Here is an 18,839-nt window from a genome sequence, read left to right on the forward strand (position 1 = left end):
CTTTAGTAATACATGTACAGAGCTGGCCAAAAGTACTCGTCCGCACGAGTAAAAATTTACTCGGACGAGTAAATATTACAATTCAGTTGTCCGCCGGGCAACCAAAATTTCTGAACACAAACTGCCTCTTTATCCCTTTTGTAGCCTACACTTGCCATTTTTGTAATTCCGTAGCCTGCAGCAAGCGTCGTCCACCATTTCAAAGCTTGGCCAAGACCGTGAGATTGTTCACAGACTTTGGTTGGTGGTGCAAGTAAAAAAAGTTATATCTCACTCAGTTTTTGGTGCATTGAAGGATCGAGGAAAAGCTGTTTACAACGTTATGATCTAGCATGTTACCAAAATGGATAAGTAGACTCTTTGTAAAGTTAGTTTTTGCTTTATCTGTGTGAGCTCGCGCAACACATGTGTGACGTAAAAATAGGTCGGAATTCCCACAGCACAGTCTATTTTTCACTAACATAGCAGTGTTTCGTATTACAAAATTAGGTTGTTCATCTGCAAATTTTCGCATTGTTTCCCAATTAAATTGATGTATCAATGTACATATAATTAACATTTAATTGACTAATTGTTAAAGAACTGTGAGTAGGCGTGTGCAGGAAAATTTGTAACAGGATCTAAGCAGTCTCCGACTGTGTCGGGCTCACATCGAGAGCGCCAAACACCGTAGTCCGAAGTGACATAGAAAGTGTGATTCTTTCTACATCCCAATATTACATACCCTAAATATATATATTTATATATATATATATATATATATATATATATATATATATATATATATATATATATATATATATATATATATATATATATATAGCTGGTATTCAAAAACTTGTGGCACCATGTTTCAACCATTTCTTAACTGAAATAGTGCGACAAATGGACACACAAACAAAAAATGTATAACTTACCATACACTTACCATCACTAAATCCCGATTGAAGTACTTTCATCATTAACAAAATAAATCTTCCACAAACAACATAAAAAATTGCCCCTCCATTTTAAATTTGCTAATGAGTGCCCTGCACTACAAACGCTGGTGTTTATAAGAAAAACCTGAAATGCAATGTCCTGTATTCTACAAGGAGAATTCATCATGAATTTTTTTTTTATCATTTAAAAACAAAAGATCTCTTTGGTACACTCATCCGTTATAACCCCCCGCCCCCCTCCAAAAAAACAAAAACATAAACAAAACAAACAAAGTAGCATATTTTTTATGATTATTCTAAAATAAGGTAGAAAACATATTTAGTGATACAGGGCTTACAAGTGTTTTGTATGATATGAACTTGTTTGACAAATAGAGTTTAAATTTTGATTTAAACTGCTTACATTTTGGGATTAGTTAATTTTTTTGTTGGCAAGTGATAATTGAGAGTTACTTGCCCGGTGGGCAATTGAAAATTTTAGGATAATGCCAGCCCTGCATGTACATCATTAATAAGGGGTGAGACCTAGCTCAGTCAGGATCAACTAGATTTTCCCATCCCCACGAGAGGTATATCAAAAGCTGTGGTATGTGCTGTCCTGTCTTTAGAAAAGTGCATATAAAAGATACCCTGATGCTAATTGAAAAATGTGGCATGTTTTCTTAGAATTGTAAAATATGTGACACCCTATAGCCATTCAATGAATCAGTGTACTGTAGCGATGTTATTAAACGAGACAAACATACCGTTTTAATTCATCCATGTTTTCTTTGACTAAATTCTCTGTCTGTGATTGATACGTTTCATAGATTTCAGACAAAATTGGGTTCAAAGAAAGCTGTGCAGGAAGAGTATGATGTCCTGCGGTCCCGCCTCGAGAAAATGGACTGTCCCGTGGTCTACTCTCACAACGACTTGTTGCTACAGAACATCGTCTACGACGAAGCCGCTGGTATGCGTATTGTCTGATCGCTGGTATGCGTATTGTCTGATCGCTGGTATGCGTATTGGCTGATCGCTGGTATGCGTATTGCCTGATCGCTGGTATGCGTATTGCCTGATCGTATGCGTATTGCTTGATCGCTGGTATGCGTATTGCCTGATCGCTGGTATGTGTATTGCCTGATCGCTGATCACTGGTATATGTATTGGCTGATCACTAGTATGTGTATTGGCTGATCGCTGGTATGTGTATTGGCTGATCGCTGGTACGTGTATTGTCTGATCGCTGGTACGTGTATTGTCTGATCGCTGGTACGTGTATTGTCTGATCGCTGGTACGTGTATTGTCTGATCGCTGTTACGTGTATTGCCTGATCGCTGTTACGTGTATTGCCTGATTGCTGTTACGTGTATTGCCTGATCGCTGGTACGTGTATTGGCTGATCACTGGTATGTGTATTGGCTGATCACTGGTATGTGTATTGCCTGATCGCTGTATTGCCTGATCGCTGTTACGTGTATTGGCTGATCGCTGGTACGTGTATTGGCTGATCGCTGGTACGTGTATTGCCTGATCGCTGGTACGTGTATTGCCTGATCGCTGGTACGTGTATTGCCTGATCGCTGGTACGTGTATTGGCTGATCGCTGGTGGTATGTGTATTGGCTGATCGCTGGTATGTGTGTTGGCTGATCGCTGGTATGTGTGTTGGCTGATCGCTGGTATGTGTGTTGCTTGATCGCTGGTATGTGTATTGGCTGATCGCTGGTATGTGTATTGGCTGATTGGTCAGTCTAGGACTGATCCCCATTGGCGGGCCCACTGGGCTATTTTTTATTCTAGCCAGTGCTCCACAACTGGTTTAAAGGTAGACTAAACTCCAACAAGAGCCTTATGTGTTGGAAAGATGCATACCCAGACCACCAAGACATACTGACACTTTAACAAATGAAAAACGCGTAATTTTAGAATTAATAAAAAAACTTGATTATTCCTGCTAACTGGGGGCAGCCATTTTGTTTCGTTTTTGTGATGTCCGGTGGTATAGCTTGGAGCGAAGTGACGTCAGCTCAGGTCCAACTTCTCTATTATGCACAGTGTAAACAAATGCTCTAAGTTACGACAAGGCACTTCGCTTTCATCAACCTGACTTGTAAAACAACATAAATGACTTGATAGTATAATAAACTATTTAAATATATTTCAGTTTGCATCAGTATAACGAAATGGCGTTATAGTTGTTTTGTTTTTTTAAAAATCCAAAGAAAAAATGCATATTATTAGGCCTATTGGTAGGGTACGTTTGAGCAAAAATGACCACTCACAATACCCAAATGATAATTTTCTTTTCTCTGGGACTACGTAATTGGTCAGTTTTGTCATTTTAGATGGGAAAGTCTACTTAATCGAGGGTTTTACAGAATTACTTACAGTAATAAAGCTGGTAAAGTCCATTACGATTTGAGGTTATCACACAATACCCTGTGATCTTCATAAAAGAGGCACGTCTTTTTAGTGTGTCTAGACACAGTGTCTAGGGACCGTCTAAATATACACCTGCCAATCAAGAACCACAGGTACAGGCCATGGAAAGAAAAGACCAATTAAGCAAGAAAACACTCCAACTATTATTTCAGTACATGGGTTAATTTATATACAAAATATAATAGTTATTTCAACACTTTGACAATGGTGGTTTATTTTGTATTGAAAAATAAACCACATATAGCCTACACGTTGCTGTGTTATGGGATGAATATTATTACAGAACATTGCGATGCATCCGCAAAAATCAGGTATGTTTTGTTTCTTGAGTTCGAAGACTTGATGTGACACGTTAGGTATTACGTAACCACTAGCTTGCCAGAGTGCGTATTCACTGGGATGGTACAAAATGGCTGCGCCTGTTATATATAATAGCCGTCGCATTTAACCGTTTTATTAATTAACTATACAATTATACTTGTTGATATTAAGCAATAATGTGCATTATGTATCGTTGTATATGCACACCAGTCCAAAAGCCTTGCTTAAGCATTCCTTTAACAGAGGCTGTGATATGTACTATCCTGTCTGTGGAATACTGCATTGATTAATATTAATAATCCCTTGCTACTAATTGGAAAGAGTAGCCATTGTGTGGTGGCAGCAGCTTTCCTCTTTCACTATCTCTGTGGTCCTTAACCATATGTCCGACACCATATTACAGTAAAACCTCTCAAGACCGGACCCTCTGTAAACCGGTATTCCCTCAAAACCGGACTTTTACAGAGTCCCTTTAAGAAAACCAGGACAGAACTTAACCTCTCTAAACCGGATCCCTCTTGAAACCGGACATTTTTCTTGGTCCAAGGGTGTCCGGTTTAGAGGGGTTTCACTGTACCCTAATTATGTGTTGATTAGTTGTTAAATAAAACATTCCTTCATTTCTACTGCTAGAAGGAACTTATTTGAAACTGGATTAAAATTGATGTTTTCGCACTATCAGTTTAATAATTAAAATCACTAACAAAACACACAGGATATTTAAAACTAGTATTCTGAAAGTATTGCTAAAGCAATACATGTCCCCTACCGGGCCCAAAACGTTTTCATATATCAGAGTCCGGAGACCATAACTGTCAAAAACGGGTAATTTAAATCTTCATGGAAGTCAAACTTGATGTGTAACTGTACATGATAAAGCTATTCACAAAGTGTCAGCTCATTATGTTGAGGCATTGTGTGTGTGTATGTGTGTGTGGTGGGGGGGGGGGGGGGGGGGGGGTTGTTGGAAAAATGGACAGATAACAGACAGATGGAGAAGAAACCAGTACTCCCATCCAGTTGGACTGGGAGGGAACTAATCATTTTGTCAGTGGAAGCGACTTGGGTACATTTTGTTTTCTCACAATAATGGCACCTAGAATCTCTTTCAAAATGATTGTAAAATAATTCTAGTAATTTTTTGTTTGTTTACTGTATACTGTTGGTATCTTTAAACATTGGTGATGTTTCTATATTTTATTGATTACCAATACTGTTATATTTTTCAGATAAAATTGGTTTCATTGATTATGAATACTGTTTTTACAATTTTCAAGCTTTTGACATTGGCAATCACTTCAACGAATATGCAGGTTAGTACTATAGGAGACTGTGGATGAAAATATAGTTTAAATGTCTATAAAATATGATTCTTTGAGAATAAAACACCATTTATATTCAGTTTTCTTTTGTTCACACATTTTAATTTGTGTTCCATTGTCTGACACTCAATAGCCAATATATATTTTGTGCTTGGGTGTCGTTAAACATTCATTCATTCATAGTTTAAAATTGGAACATAAACATAAGATAGTGATCTTCTAGTGATTAAAAAAAATAAAAATGATCAGTTAGGCATTACTGATGTGATTATCGATTATAAAAATCCATAATTGACTATCGTGTAAAATGTTAACTGTAATTATTACTACAGCTTGGAATTGATGTAAATATGTTTTGATTTGGGTTTGTTTTTCGTATGTAAATAAAGAAAACTGATGTATTAAATGTGAAATCAGTGATCTGTGGGGTCCCTCTGGTAAACACAACAATAGCTGCTTAGTCCTGACAATTCAAATCTTTCTTAAGTTTATATAATTTTAACTGATTTATAATTAAAAATTGATGATTAATAAATCAATGTACTCTAGTGGTGTCGTTAAACAAAACAAACTTTTAACATTTAGTACAAATCAGTTTCAACCCATAATCAATGATGAATTTCCAACCGATTCCCACTACTAAAATAAGAATCCTATTATTACTACGGTAACTGTAAATGAGTCGGTTACTTGTGAATTACATTTTGCATTTGTGTTGTTATTTGTGGGTTTTTTACTGTAAATTATTTTCCATTTGATATAAATGATTATCAGTTTACCTTTATTGTGCATTTTGTGTTTGCGTTATATATTAGTGTGTATTTTGAGTTTTCTTTATAAATTGTGTATTTTGCATCAGTTATAAATTATTTTATATTTTGTTTATTCATGTATTATAAATTATAATGTCCATGTTATTTTTTCATTATAAATTATAGTCTGTGTGTATTTCATGCTTCTTTGTTTCGTTTAGGTATTGACGAGATTGATTATAACTTGTACCCTAACGACGAGTACCAGTTGTCATGGATACGAACCTACCTGGAATGTTACAAGAAATTAACACAGCCATCTTGCTGTGAGGTGACGGATGAAGAAGTTCGAAATTTCCATCTGAACGTCCAACTGTGTTCCCTGGTAATATTTATCTCCCTTTGTTTATCAGTAATATTTATCTCCCTTTGTTCATCAGTAATATTTATTTCCCTTTGTTCATCAGTAATATTTATCTCCCTTTGTTCACTAGTGGGGCGGAACATGGCCTACTACTAAAGCACTTGCCTGATGTGTAGTCAGTCTAGGATCGATCCCCGTCAGTTGACCCATTGGACTATTTCTCATTCCAACAAGTGCATCAGTGTATTTAAAACATTTCCTGGGAGTATCCCCCACCCCGAACCCCCAGTAGATCTCTCTCTCTGTGTGGGAGCTCTCCTCATGTTATCCCCCCACCCCCGAACCCCCAGTAGATCTCTCTCTCTGTGGGAGCTCTCCTTATGTTATCCCCCCCACCCCCGAACCCCCAGTAGATCTCTCTCTGTGGGAGCTCTCCTTATGTTATCCCCCCCACCCCCGAACCCCCAGTAGATCTCTCTCTGTGGGAGCTCTCCTTATGTTATCCCCCCACCCCCGAACCCCCAGTAGATCTCTCTCTGTGGGAGCTCTCCTCATGTTATCCCCCCACCCCCGAACCCCCAGTAGATCTCTCTCTCTGTGGGAGCTCTCCTTATGTTATTCCCCCCACCCCCGAACCCCCAGTGGATCTCTCTCTGTGGGAGCTCTCCTTATGTTATCCCCCCCACCCCCGAACCCCCAGTAGATCTCTCTCTGTGGGAGCTCTCCTTATGTTATCCCCCCCACCCCCGAACCCCCAGTAGATCTCTCTCTGTGGGAGCTCTCCTCATGTTATCCCCCCACCCCCGAACCCCCAGTAGATCTCTCTCTCTGTGGGAGCTCTCCTTATGTTATCCCCCCCACCCCCGAACCCCCAGTGGATCTCTCTCTGTGGGAGCTCTCCTCATGTTATCCCCCCACCTCTGAACCCCCAGTGGATCTCTGTGTGGGAGCTCTCCTTATGTTATCCCCCCCACCCCCGAACCCCCAGTAGATCTCTCTCTGTGGGAGCTCTCCTCATGTTATCCCCCCCACCCCCGAACCCCCAGTAGATCTCTCTCTCTGTGGGAGCTCTCCTTATGTTATCCCCCCACCCCCGAACCCCCAGTAGATCTCTCTCTCTGTGGGAGCTCTCCTTATGTTATCCCCCCCACCCCCGAACCCCCAGTGGATCTCTCTCTGTGGGAGCTCTCCTTATGTTATCCCCCCCACCCCCGAACCCCCAGTAGATCTCTCTCTGTGGGAGCTCTCCTTATGTTATCCCCCCCACCCCCGAACCCCCAGTAGATCTCTCTCTGTGGGAGCTCTCCTTATGTTATCCCCCCACCCCCGAACCCCCAGTAGATCTCTCTCTGTGGGAGCTCTCCTCATGTTATCCCCCCACCCCCGAACCCCCAGTAGATCTCTCTCTCTGTGGGAGCTCTCCTTATGTTATCCCCCCCACCCCCGAACCCCCAGTGGATCTCTCTCTGTGGGAGCTCTCCTCATGTTATCCCCCCACCTCTGAACCCCCAGTGGATCTCTCTGTGTGGGAGCTCTCCTCATGTTATCCCCCCACCTCTGAACCCCCAGTGGATCTCTCTGTGTGGGAGCTCTCCTTATGTTATCCCCCCACCCGAACCCCCAGTAGATCTCTCTCTGTGGGAGCTCTCCTCATGTTATCCCCCACCCCGAACCCCCAGTAGATCTCTCTCTCTGTGTGGGAGCTCTCCTCATGTTATCCCCCACCCCGAACCCCCAGTAGATCTCTTTCTCTATGTGGGAGCTCTCCTCATGTTATCCCCCCACCCCAGAACCCCCAGTAGATCTCTCTCTCTGTGGGAGCTCTCCTCATGTTATCCCCCACCCCGAACCCCCAGTAGATCTCTCTGTGGGAGCTCGGCTCATGTTATCCCCCCACCCCCAAACCCCCAGTAGATCTCTCTCTCTGTGGGAGCTCTCATGTTATCCCCCCCACCCCCGAACCCCCAGTAGATCTCTCTGTGGGAGCCTGGCTCATGATATCCCCCCACCCCCGAACCCCCCCAGTAAATCTCTCTCTCTGTGGGAGCTCGACTCATGTTATCCCCCCACCCCCGAAACCCCAGTAGATCTCTCTCTGTGGGAGCTCGACTCATGTTATGCCCCCACCCCTGAACCCCCTGTAGATCTCTCTCTCTGTGGGAGCTCGACTCATGTTATCCCCCCACCCCTGAACGCCTAGTAGATCTCTCTCTGTGGGAGCTCGGCTCATGTACCATCGACAAGCTCAAATTGCCTTTTTTAGAATTTTGTGAACCCTCCCCCCTCCCTTACAAAATCCAGCATCCGCCCCTTTTGATAGCGAAGCACCTTTTTTAATTACAGGCATCACAAATTACAGGCATCACAGAATAAGAAATAACACACACACACACCCAACTCTATCTGGAAACGCTGAATTTAAAAGGTTTCAATAGCCATATATGTTGTGTAATCACTATGTACTTGTACAGTTGTAGTGAACAAGTTTGTTATTTTTCATTTCAGGCATCACATTATTTCTGGGGAACTTGGGCGTTATTACAGGCCAAATATTCCAAAATCGACTTCGACTATCTTGGGTGAGTGTTTTTAAATAAACAAAAGTCTGTTTGCTTCTTTGTTTTTTAAAATGTGAAAGGAAAACAACATTTGTTTAACATAGATTATTTTAAAATGCAGTAGTGATTAGCTGTCCATCATGGTAATTGTGACATTCGATCTAGAAAGCGAGGGAAGAAACCCGCTATCAAAACTCCGATATGTCTCTCATTGTCTATACCTAACAAAGTCAAAAGACGAGATATAGGTTATTCTCAACAACATCAACTTTTGCACTAGCTCCAGTATTAGCATCATAAACCAATCCCTGTGGAGTTGACGGTTGACGTTCTCTGTGGCATTTTCATTTGCCGTGGACTATTTTGGATGTTTATGTTGAAGATGTATTTTTTCCTTATTGTGAAAAATAAAATATACTTTGTGAGCTGAAAACAGATTAAAAGTAAATAATAAAAGAGTAACTGCACCGTTATTACTAAATATCTGAATCTTAGCGCCATCGGACATGATTTAAATTACATGTAAATTACCAGGTTTTTTTGGTCTGGTTTTAAGGTCACGGCCTTGACCTGCTTTTCCTCCCTTACAATCTGCTGCACCTTCGCCCCTGGCAGGTTATTATTATTAACTAGATTTTTAACTTTTCTATCCGACTTTTAAAAAACTTTTTAATATTTTGTAAATACATTACATTTAATAATAAAATTATTATATATTAAAATATATGTTTATATATACTGTTTTTATCGGTTGTAAATCTTTTTTATTGTTTGTGTTGTTGGTGTTGTAAGTAAGTGTATGAAAGTGTCAGTTTCAGGTTTGTACGAGGGGGCGATTGTTACCCATGGCTCACCCTGGATCAAAAATACCTGTAGCCAAAATATTAGCCAAATGGAATTTTTATTAGCCATATTGAAAATGCTTTAGCCAAAATTGTTTTACCTAGTACTGTATAGAGTATTTATATATGAATATGAAAATGCATCTTTTTCAGCTAATTGTGTACAAACTGAAATAAATCTGAATAACAAAACCGTATTACCTGATCAAAATCAAAGACAGCAATGGGGATAGGGGCAGTTAATATATTACTTTGATTTTTCAGCTGGGGTGGGGGGGGGGGGTCTCCCCATACACCCACCCCCACTTCTAAGGCCTATGACATTAAATTAACAATCATACAGAAATATGTGGGTGGGAGAATGTTTATGGAGGGTGTTGTTTTTTCTTTCTTCCTTTTTTTTCCCCAAATAAAAAACTTGAGTGTTTTTTTTTTTTTAATATAGAGCTCATTATTTCTTGAAATAGCTATCTTTATGTCAGGTTTGCTTTTTTTTTTTAAAGTGACCCATCAATTCCCCACCCCTAACAATTTCATAATTGTTAAATGCTTGTGATTTCTGCTTGTAAAATACCTAGGCAAAGAATGCTGACGTATATATTCCATTTATTAAAAAAACAATAATACTCTTCCCCACCCCCCCCCCGAAAAAAAAAAAGTTACGGTCTTTTTAAAATCCAGCTAACTTATTAAATTTCACCTCACAGTCTTACAAATCTATATCTAACAAATATGATTATTGTAAACTAATTTTATTCAGTGTACATTGAACTGCAATTTGTATAAATACCGCATGTTCATTTCCCGCGATCGCGATCTGCATGCGTGCTCTCGACCATGGGTACGAAATTAACAAAGACAAAGAAATAACCGAAACTGCAGTTAGGTATTCATTGCTGCGAACAAGTATTGTTTTTCTACAAATTTACATCCAAGATTTACTCCTTTGTAATCGTATTGTTTAATGTCCGCAACAATGTCTCTTGACACGTGGGTGTCAGCTGACTGAAGCCTGACGTATTTGTGCCGAGAACTTTCCTCAGTTCAGCCAACGAACGTTCTTCCTAACATTCGCGAACTATTTGATTGGTGTCTGTCGTGTCCATTTGGTTTAACTGTGAAGCGCACAAACCAGTCTAGCGAACGTTTTCTTTTCGCTCGGTCTGGCTGAACTGGCATGTGTATTCAAATTGACACGCATTGTCGGTCTGTTTTTATTACTTTGGTCCAAAGACTTTACAAAGTTAAAATAACACGTTACAGACTTTGATTTTATACATGTTGAATGCATGCCGTTAAAATTAATAACCGTGTTTATTAAAGGGACATTCCTGAGTTTGCTGCAGTTTTTAAGATGTTATCAGCTAACAGAGACTTTTTGACGAATGTAAATATATATATCAAATATATTTTTCTGCATAAAATATTAGTGGCTGTATATTAAACGTGTTTCTGATCGTTCTAATATTTGTACTAGATCAAATTTCATTTTATTTCCTAAAATATCTTTTTTTCGTACGTACGAAATTATTTCAAGACAAAATCCAGTTTGGGCTTCTTATAAATATTAAGACGACCAGAAACATATTGAATATACAGACACTGATATACTAAACAACAAAATATATTTAATATGTAAGTTTAATTGTAGAAATATTTTATTAGTCGGAAACATCTTTCAATGCAGCAAAGTCAGGAATGTCCCTTTAAAATAAGCAAACTTCATTAGGCCCATGCTGTATTCTGGATGACATCGTTTCTTGTTACTGGTCGCGAGATCGCTATTAGGCCTACGCTAATTGAATATTTGGTATTATTATTATGTTTGAGTGTTGACATCAGAAGACAGAAAATGGCTTAGCCAAAATTTTAGCCACTTGCAAATTTTATTAGCCATTTTTTGTAAAAATTAGCCAGTGGCTAATTTGACTACCGACAGCGCGAGCCCGGGTTACCTGGCAGTAATATACTCCCCGCTCGCTGGCTTCACCATATATTGTATATAATTAATTAATTAATAGTTTGGTATTATTGTTTTTTAAAATTATTAACGTTTACAAAGCGTGCTCTTTTTAATAAGTTGTTATATATTTTATCCTGTTTTTATTATACATTGAAATAAAAAGAATTTTTTTATTCAATAGGGCAGTATGCTGCACCTATGCCGACGGGCAAGACCTGGTACTTTACCTTGTTCAACCCCCCCCCCCCCCCTTCCGTTCGGTTTTTAAACATTAAAGTGGTGACAGCGTCTTATGAATTACGTAAATTTTTTGTTCTCTTGCTTGACAGAGAGGCGCCTCTGCTCTCCGGGATCGCCAGAATACGTTTCGCTCTCCACAGCTCACCAGACGCTTAACTTTCCTAAAAACCCTCCCTTCCTGGACAATACCAACGATGGATCTTGCCGCTCTCCTAGTGGCACCAACATTGGATCTTTTTCAACAATCTTGAGGGGCATCGAGACTAGAGGGCACGGCAGTTAGATCAGCTGGGGGGGGGGGGTCTTGTGTGGGGGGTACTCCAGCAGACACTAGGGGTGCTTAGGAGTAGGCGGTTTCGGTTGTAGGGAGTGTTAGTCTGTCCGAGGGCCTGTGCCTCCCCCCTCCTCTTCCCCCCCCTCTGGTGGGTCACACCAATGTTCCAAAATCGATGGATGCCCCTCCATACCCCAACCAATAATTAACTTCCTGTGGCTGGGGCCCAACTTCCCTTACCAACCTCACAAAAATTATATAACGTCCACCATAAATTTTTAGGCTGTAATAATCAAAATTGTCCCATGCTCGAAATCTCCGTGGTATATGAGCAAGTTAAAATGACACGCAACGCAATGCATTAAGCAAGTTTCAACTAGGTCATTGAACTATGTTGATTGTTCATAGCACATGTATTGCAGGTGGGATGGGGGGTGACAGCGTATACATTGTTGAACCGTGGCTATGGTGTGTTATGGGTGTTTTATTTTCAGTAAAATGTTCAACATACACTCCTACAAGTCACTTGATGTGTTATGGTTGGCCGGATGATGAGATATTTGAGATGATGAGAGATTTTTCCAATAGTTTCAAGGTTGAAAATGAACATGGAAACCATAGTCACCAGCAGGGCCAGTTGAAGAAAAATCTCACTGAACCTTCTCAAATTCAACTAGCCCTCCAGTTATCACATTGAAATTTAACTGCACAGCCAAAATGAAAACTAGAATGTTCTTTGTTGAACACTGTATATAGTCAAAAGAAAACTGACGAATTGGCATGTAACTTCATGAATAAATTTAAAATTCATATAAAAACATTTTAAGTTTTAACCCCATACCAACAGGGGTGAAGACAAAATAGTAGAACAGCCAAATAATACAGCTTTACTTGCATTGCCTCTGAAGTGAAAAAAAAAAATGCAGTACAACGACAATAAAGGTAGAACTGCGCGTGCTGTAGTATATAAAACTAGTATGGGGTGACAGTCCTCTTTATGGGGATGTAAGGGTAAAATCTGAAGTAAAGGATTTTCTCGGGAGTGGCTGCCCTCCTATAGACGAATAACCCACACGTGTATGTTTAATGTGAATATTGTAAATGCTACAGTAGAAGGTTACTAATAAAATAAATATCAAAAGAAAAATAAATCTGTGAACCCCCCCCCCCCCCATAAAAAACAAAACAAAACATTTGACCAAAATATACGATGTAACTTAGTTATCATATTACAAAGCATAACAAATGTACTTAATGTTTATTACAATAATATTTGGACGGTTATGTCATCATGTAAGTCTTCGTGTCACTTTAGATCAGTTCTTATTTCATGGAAATCACTTAAACTTAAAAAAATACCAACAACAACAATCAGTTAACTGACCTTTGGAATAAGCCCTGTAGTAATGAAAAATGTCATTGTTATTTGTATATGTGCACATGCGCTCATGTTAGTGTGTTCAAACTACAAGAGTTTAATTTTGTACCGGAATAATGTACGCTAATTATATTTTATTCCTTTTCACCATAACATTGAATAACAATTGTCAAATAGTAGCTCTACTAGATAATTATGGTGTATCCAGTCCATTCCAATAAGCTGACAACTTCCAGATTTTAGAAATGCATGCAGTTTCTTCAGTACGTTTTGAGCTCTATTTTTAAAAAGACCTGACCCAAAGCCAATGAAGCCGAGTCTAGCGCTGTCAAAATATAGAGCATGTGCTATGTATTCTGCTACCAGATCTGTAGTTCGCACCAACACGGACGCAGTGTGTTTTGTTACCTTCAGTTCAGTTTCAATGTCTTTCTTTTTTCAACTGGTACCATACTCACCAGACCCTAAAATCGATGGTGACCCAGTGGGCGACTGAGCGACTGCTAACAGCCCTGTAGTTTAATCACAATTTGTTCGTCATTTATATTGGCAAAATATACAACCCTTTTCTGGTGCCCAGTGGCCTAATAATAATTTTAAAACCCCCCAGAAATTATGCCATTATTAAAGAAAATAAGTTTAATTCTATATCGCATTAAATATATTCTGACACTGACACATTTGTGTGTCTTACAGCATATTAGAAAACAAAACAAATAAACTCATCATTACTTACAATCTAGAGTTGCAAACATGTTAATGGTAAAATTGCTGTGGACACTATTTTTCCACGAAAAATTATTTGTCATGGTAATTTTCTTAATTGTAGGTGTTGTGAACAATATTTTCTGGTTCCAACCAGTGCACCACAACTGGTCAACGGCCATGGTATGTGCTGTCTGTGGGAAAGTGCATATAAAAGATCCCATTCTACTAATGGAAAAATGTAGCTGGTCTCCTCTGATGACTACGTGTCAGAATTACCAAATTTTGACAGCCAATAGTCGATGATTAATTAATCAATATGCTCTAGAAGTGTCATTAAACAAAATAAACTTTTAACATTACCAAAAAGAATCGGGGCACAGTAGCATTGGGTGTGCTCCATGTGAACACAAACAGTTACTGTAGTACTTTCTTTGGAAGCGATGTGTTTGCTGGGTGCCCACCCCATCCACCTTTTTAGACCTGTACTGCCGGGTGCAACTGCCCATCTCGTCCACCTCTTTAGACCTGTACTGACGGGTGCAACTGCCCATCTCGTCCACCTCTTTAGACCTGTACTGCCGGGTGCAACTGCCCATCTCGTCCACCTCTTTAGACCTGTACTGCCGGGTGCAACTGCCCATCTCGTCCACCTCTTTAGACCTGTACTGCCGGGTGCAACTGCCCATCTCGTCCACCTCTTTAGACCTGTACTGCCGGGTGCAACTGCCCATCTCGTCCACCTCTTTAGACCTGTACTGCCGGGTGCAACTGCCCATCTCGTCCACCTCTTTAGACCTGTACTGCCGGGTGCAACTGCCCACCTCGTCTACCTTTTTAGAACTGTACTGCTGGGTGCAACTGCCCATCTCGTCCACCTCTTTAGACCTGTACTGCCGGGTGCAACTGCCCATCTCGTCCACCTCTTTAGACCTGTACTGCCGGGTGCAACTGCCCATCTCGTCCACCTCTTTAGACCTGTACTGCTGGGTGCAACTGCCCATCTCGTCCACCTCTTTAGACCTGTACTGCCGGGTGCAACTGCCCACCTCGTCTACCTTTTTAGACCTGTACTGCCGGGTGCAACTGCCCACCTCGTCCACCTTTTTAGACCTGTACTGCCGGATGCAACTGCCCATCTCATCCACCTTTTTAGACCTGTACTGTTGTGAAAAGTATTCAACATTTTGTTCTTTTCTCTTTCAGATATGCAGTAATTCGGTTTGAAGAATATTTCCGGAGAAAAGAAGAGTTTAAATTGATGTAATGTACACAAGTTTGCTCACACTATAATCCAGTTTCTAACTCGCTGTTCTAACAGCTTTATAGACATGGATATGGTGGGGATCTGGGATGAGGTGGGGATCTGGGATGAGGTGGGGATCTGTGATAATGTGGGGATCTAGGCTAATGTGGGGATCTAGGCTAATGTGGGGATCTGTGATGAGGTGGGGATCTGTGATGAGGTGGGGATCTAGGCTAATGTGGGGATCTGGAATAATGTGGGGATCTGTGATGAGGTGGGTATCTGTGATGAGGTGGGGATCTAGGCTAATGTGGGGATCTGGGATGAGGTGGGTATCTAGGCTAATGTGGGGATTTGTGATGAGGTGGGGATCTGTGATGAGGTGGGGATCTAGGCTAATGTGGGGATCTGGGATGAGGTGGGTATCTGTGATGAGGTGGGGATCTAGGCTAATGTGGGGATGTGTGATGAGGTGGGGATCTAGGCTAATGTGGGGATCTGTGATGAGGTGGGGATCTAGGCTAATGTGGGGATCTGTGATGAGGTGGGGATCTGTGATGAGGTGGGGATCTAGGCTAATGTGGGGATCTGTGATGAGGTGGGGATCTAGGCTAATGTGGGGATCTGTGATGAGGTGGGGATCTGGGATAATGTGGGGATCTGTGATGAGGTGGGGATCTGTGATGAGGTGGGGATCTAGGCTAATGTGGGGATCTGTGATGAGGTGGGGATCTAGGCTAATGTGGGGATCTGTGATGAGGTGGGGATCTAGGCTAATGTGGGGATCTGGGATGAGGTGGGGATCTGGGATAATGTGGGGATCTGTGATGAGGTGGGGATCTAGGCTAATTTGGGGATCTGGGATAATGTGGGGATCTGTGATGAGGTGGGGATCTAGGCTAATGTGGGGATCTGTGATGAGGTGGGTATCTGTGATGAGGTGGGGATCTAGGCTAATGTGGGGATCTGGGATGAGGTGGGGATCTAGGCTAATGTGGGGATTTGTGATGAGGTGGGGATCTGGGAAAGGGTGGGGGTCCCTGACAGGGTGGGGGTCTCTGACAGGGTGGGAATCTGGGATGAGGTGGGGGTCTCTGATAGGGTGGGGATCTGGAATAAGGTGGGTATCTAGTAAATGGTGGGGAATAAGGCAGGGGGGGTCTAGGGTTTTTAAATAGGGAAGGGGACATAACTTTAACACAGTAAAGTTGGTCGGTGTTGATAAACTGGAGGAAAATTAAGGAGAACTTGGCTTGTCACCTAAATCCACCACACCTGATTACTTCCTTATATAATGATATCATATTCAGTGCATAATAGAAACACCTAACCTAACCTTCTGTTTATACAGGCTCGAAGATATGGGACGACTTTAATCTTGGACATCTAATAATGCAGACAGTTGTCTGTTTTTAAAGGTCAGAGTGTATAAAGTAGTTAAAAATAATATTTTAAGAAATTAAAATAGTCATCCTATCATTTTATCATTAACAGACAATTAATGATTAAAATAGTCATCCTATCATTTTATCATTAACAGACAATTAAAATAGTCATCCTATCATTTTATCATTAACAGACAATTAATGATTAAAGTTTGTTTTCCTTAATCAATCGCCAACTAATGGATATCATACAGTATTTTTTATATCAACTTTCCCATAGGCAGGACAGCACATACCATGGCCTTTGATATACCAGTCAGAAATTGGGTCCCTGTTGGTGGACCCACTGGGCTATTTCTTGTTCCAGCCACTGCACCACGACTGGACTGTCAAGGGCCATTATATGGGCTATCCTGTCTGTGGGATGGTGCATATAAAAAGATCCCTTGCTACTAATATTTGACATCCAGCCGATGATTAATACATCCATGTGCTCTAGTAGTGTCGTTAAACAACACAAACATAATCTGTTTATACAGCACATAAGCACAAACAATTCCGATGTCCACAAGTTATTTATACAAAGATTATGCATGGGATTACTTAATTTCTAGTTATTTGTTACAAATAAATGTAAAAATAGCAAAATATTGTACTTGTGACTATTTATTAGTGCCTTTAACTGTCAATACTCACTCAAATTTCGATCTTTCAGCATAATGAGTTATTTACCAAGGATATTTTACATTTGAAAGCTGTACTTTTTTTTCTTCAAAAGTTTATTTCCATGAAATGCCACATTTACATCCGTGTTATATACCCACGTGGTTTGGGTATACTACACACACACATACATAATAAATATTAGACATTTTATTAGAAGAAATAACATTGCAAAATAATAATAATAAAAAATATTATGTAATAGGGATTGGCAGTGTCATGCAGGACAGTTATATTAGTAAGAAAATTAAGGAAATGTTTTATCTCCAGCTGAAAGGATGTTTCCCTTAGCATAAAAATAAACTTAGTGGAATTGATGGATGTATTATTATTATTATTTAAAGTATTAATTTTAAAGAGGTAAAACGCCCCATTTTTCTGTGAAGCGGTCTTCATTGTACCCTAAAATAAATTTTTCTATTGTTCTATAATATTTTATAAAACTAAGAGCTTCCATAAATTTGTGTAGTTTTTCTTTATGTTTACAACTATATGTGTAGCTTTTCAGTATGATAATCAGATGACTTATTAAAATGCTTTGACTAGTTGAAAGCTGTACTTAGTCATTTCAGTACATTCCAAGTTAGTAAGGTTGTGATGAAATGTTTTACTCCTTGTACATTACTTTATCTTTTTTATATATATATATATATTTTTTTTTTTTTTCAATTCTCGGAGGCCTGTATTAGACAAAGATAAACAAACACACAGACCCAATGCCGCATCATTTGGAAGTGGCAGAAAGTGATGAACTAGTTAGGCTTAATTAATTTGTTTAGTGTTGTTAAAATTGATACATGGCATTTTGGTATGTAGTAGAATACAGTGGGTTTGATTATTGCATCAGTGTGATGATAAAAAAGGTATGCATTTAACACAGTATTTAACACATAGGGTTTGCTTTCTTATTTACTGCACAAGCCAACATACAACTTCATCATTATGTCATCTCAGTGTGTTTGCAGACAACAAACGTGTAATATTTATAGGATATTAAACAAGCTTCCATTTTATATAATGTATATGTCCCAAGTGAAGCAAGTTTCAGCTGTCACAAACTTTAGTGAGTGACATTGATAATTGTTTCACGAGGGACATAAACATGATACGAAATGGTAGCAAGTTTAATATCCTATTTATTACGTACCCGTAATTCATTTCAGTTTATTTATATCACTCAACTTGTTTGGTATGAACCAAGATATTTTTTTAACAATATGGATAATAAATAAGAAATGAAAACCATGTATAAAATTGTGTATACTTACAATTTATAGGGCTATTTCTCGTTCCAGCCAGTGCTCCACAACTGGTGTAACAAAGACCGTGATATGTACTATCCTGTCTGTGGGATGGTGCATATAATAGATCCTTTGCTGCTAATCGAAAAGAGCAGCC

The 18,839-nt window shown here is 39.8% G+C and overlaps 1 protein-coding gene across 1 annotated transcript in view; it reads left to right on the forward strand.

Moving 5' to 3' along the window:
* LOC121380678 (ethanolamine kinase 1-like) overlaps window positions 1-18,839 on the forward strand; it is a 36,053-nt gene extending 17,214 nt beyond the window's left edge. Inside the window, exons 4-9 of the mRNA XM_041509617.1 lie at window positions 1,751-1,893; window positions 4,919-5,002; window positions 5,985-6,148; window positions 8,633-8,706; window positions 15,294-15,350; window positions 16,685-18,839. Coding sequence (XP_041365551.1) covers window positions 1,751-1,893; window positions 4,919-5,002; window positions 5,985-6,148; window positions 8,633-8,706; window positions 15,294-15,350; window positions 16,685-16,709 — 547 coding nt within the window. The 3' untranslated portion in view covers window positions 16,710-18,839. The remainder of the gene's footprint in view (window positions 1-1,750; window positions 1,894-4,918; window positions 5,003-5,984; window positions 6,149-8,632; window positions 8,707-15,293; window positions 15,351-16,684) is intronic.

Source organism: Gigantopelta aegis, chromosome 9 (genome assembly GCF_016097555.1).
Source record: "Gigantopelta aegis isolate Gae_Host chromosome 9, Gae_host_genome, whole genome shotgun sequence".
Classification (NCBI taxonomy): Eukaryota; Metazoa; Mollusca; class Gastropoda; order Neomphalida; family Peltospiridae; genus Gigantopelta; species Gigantopelta aegis.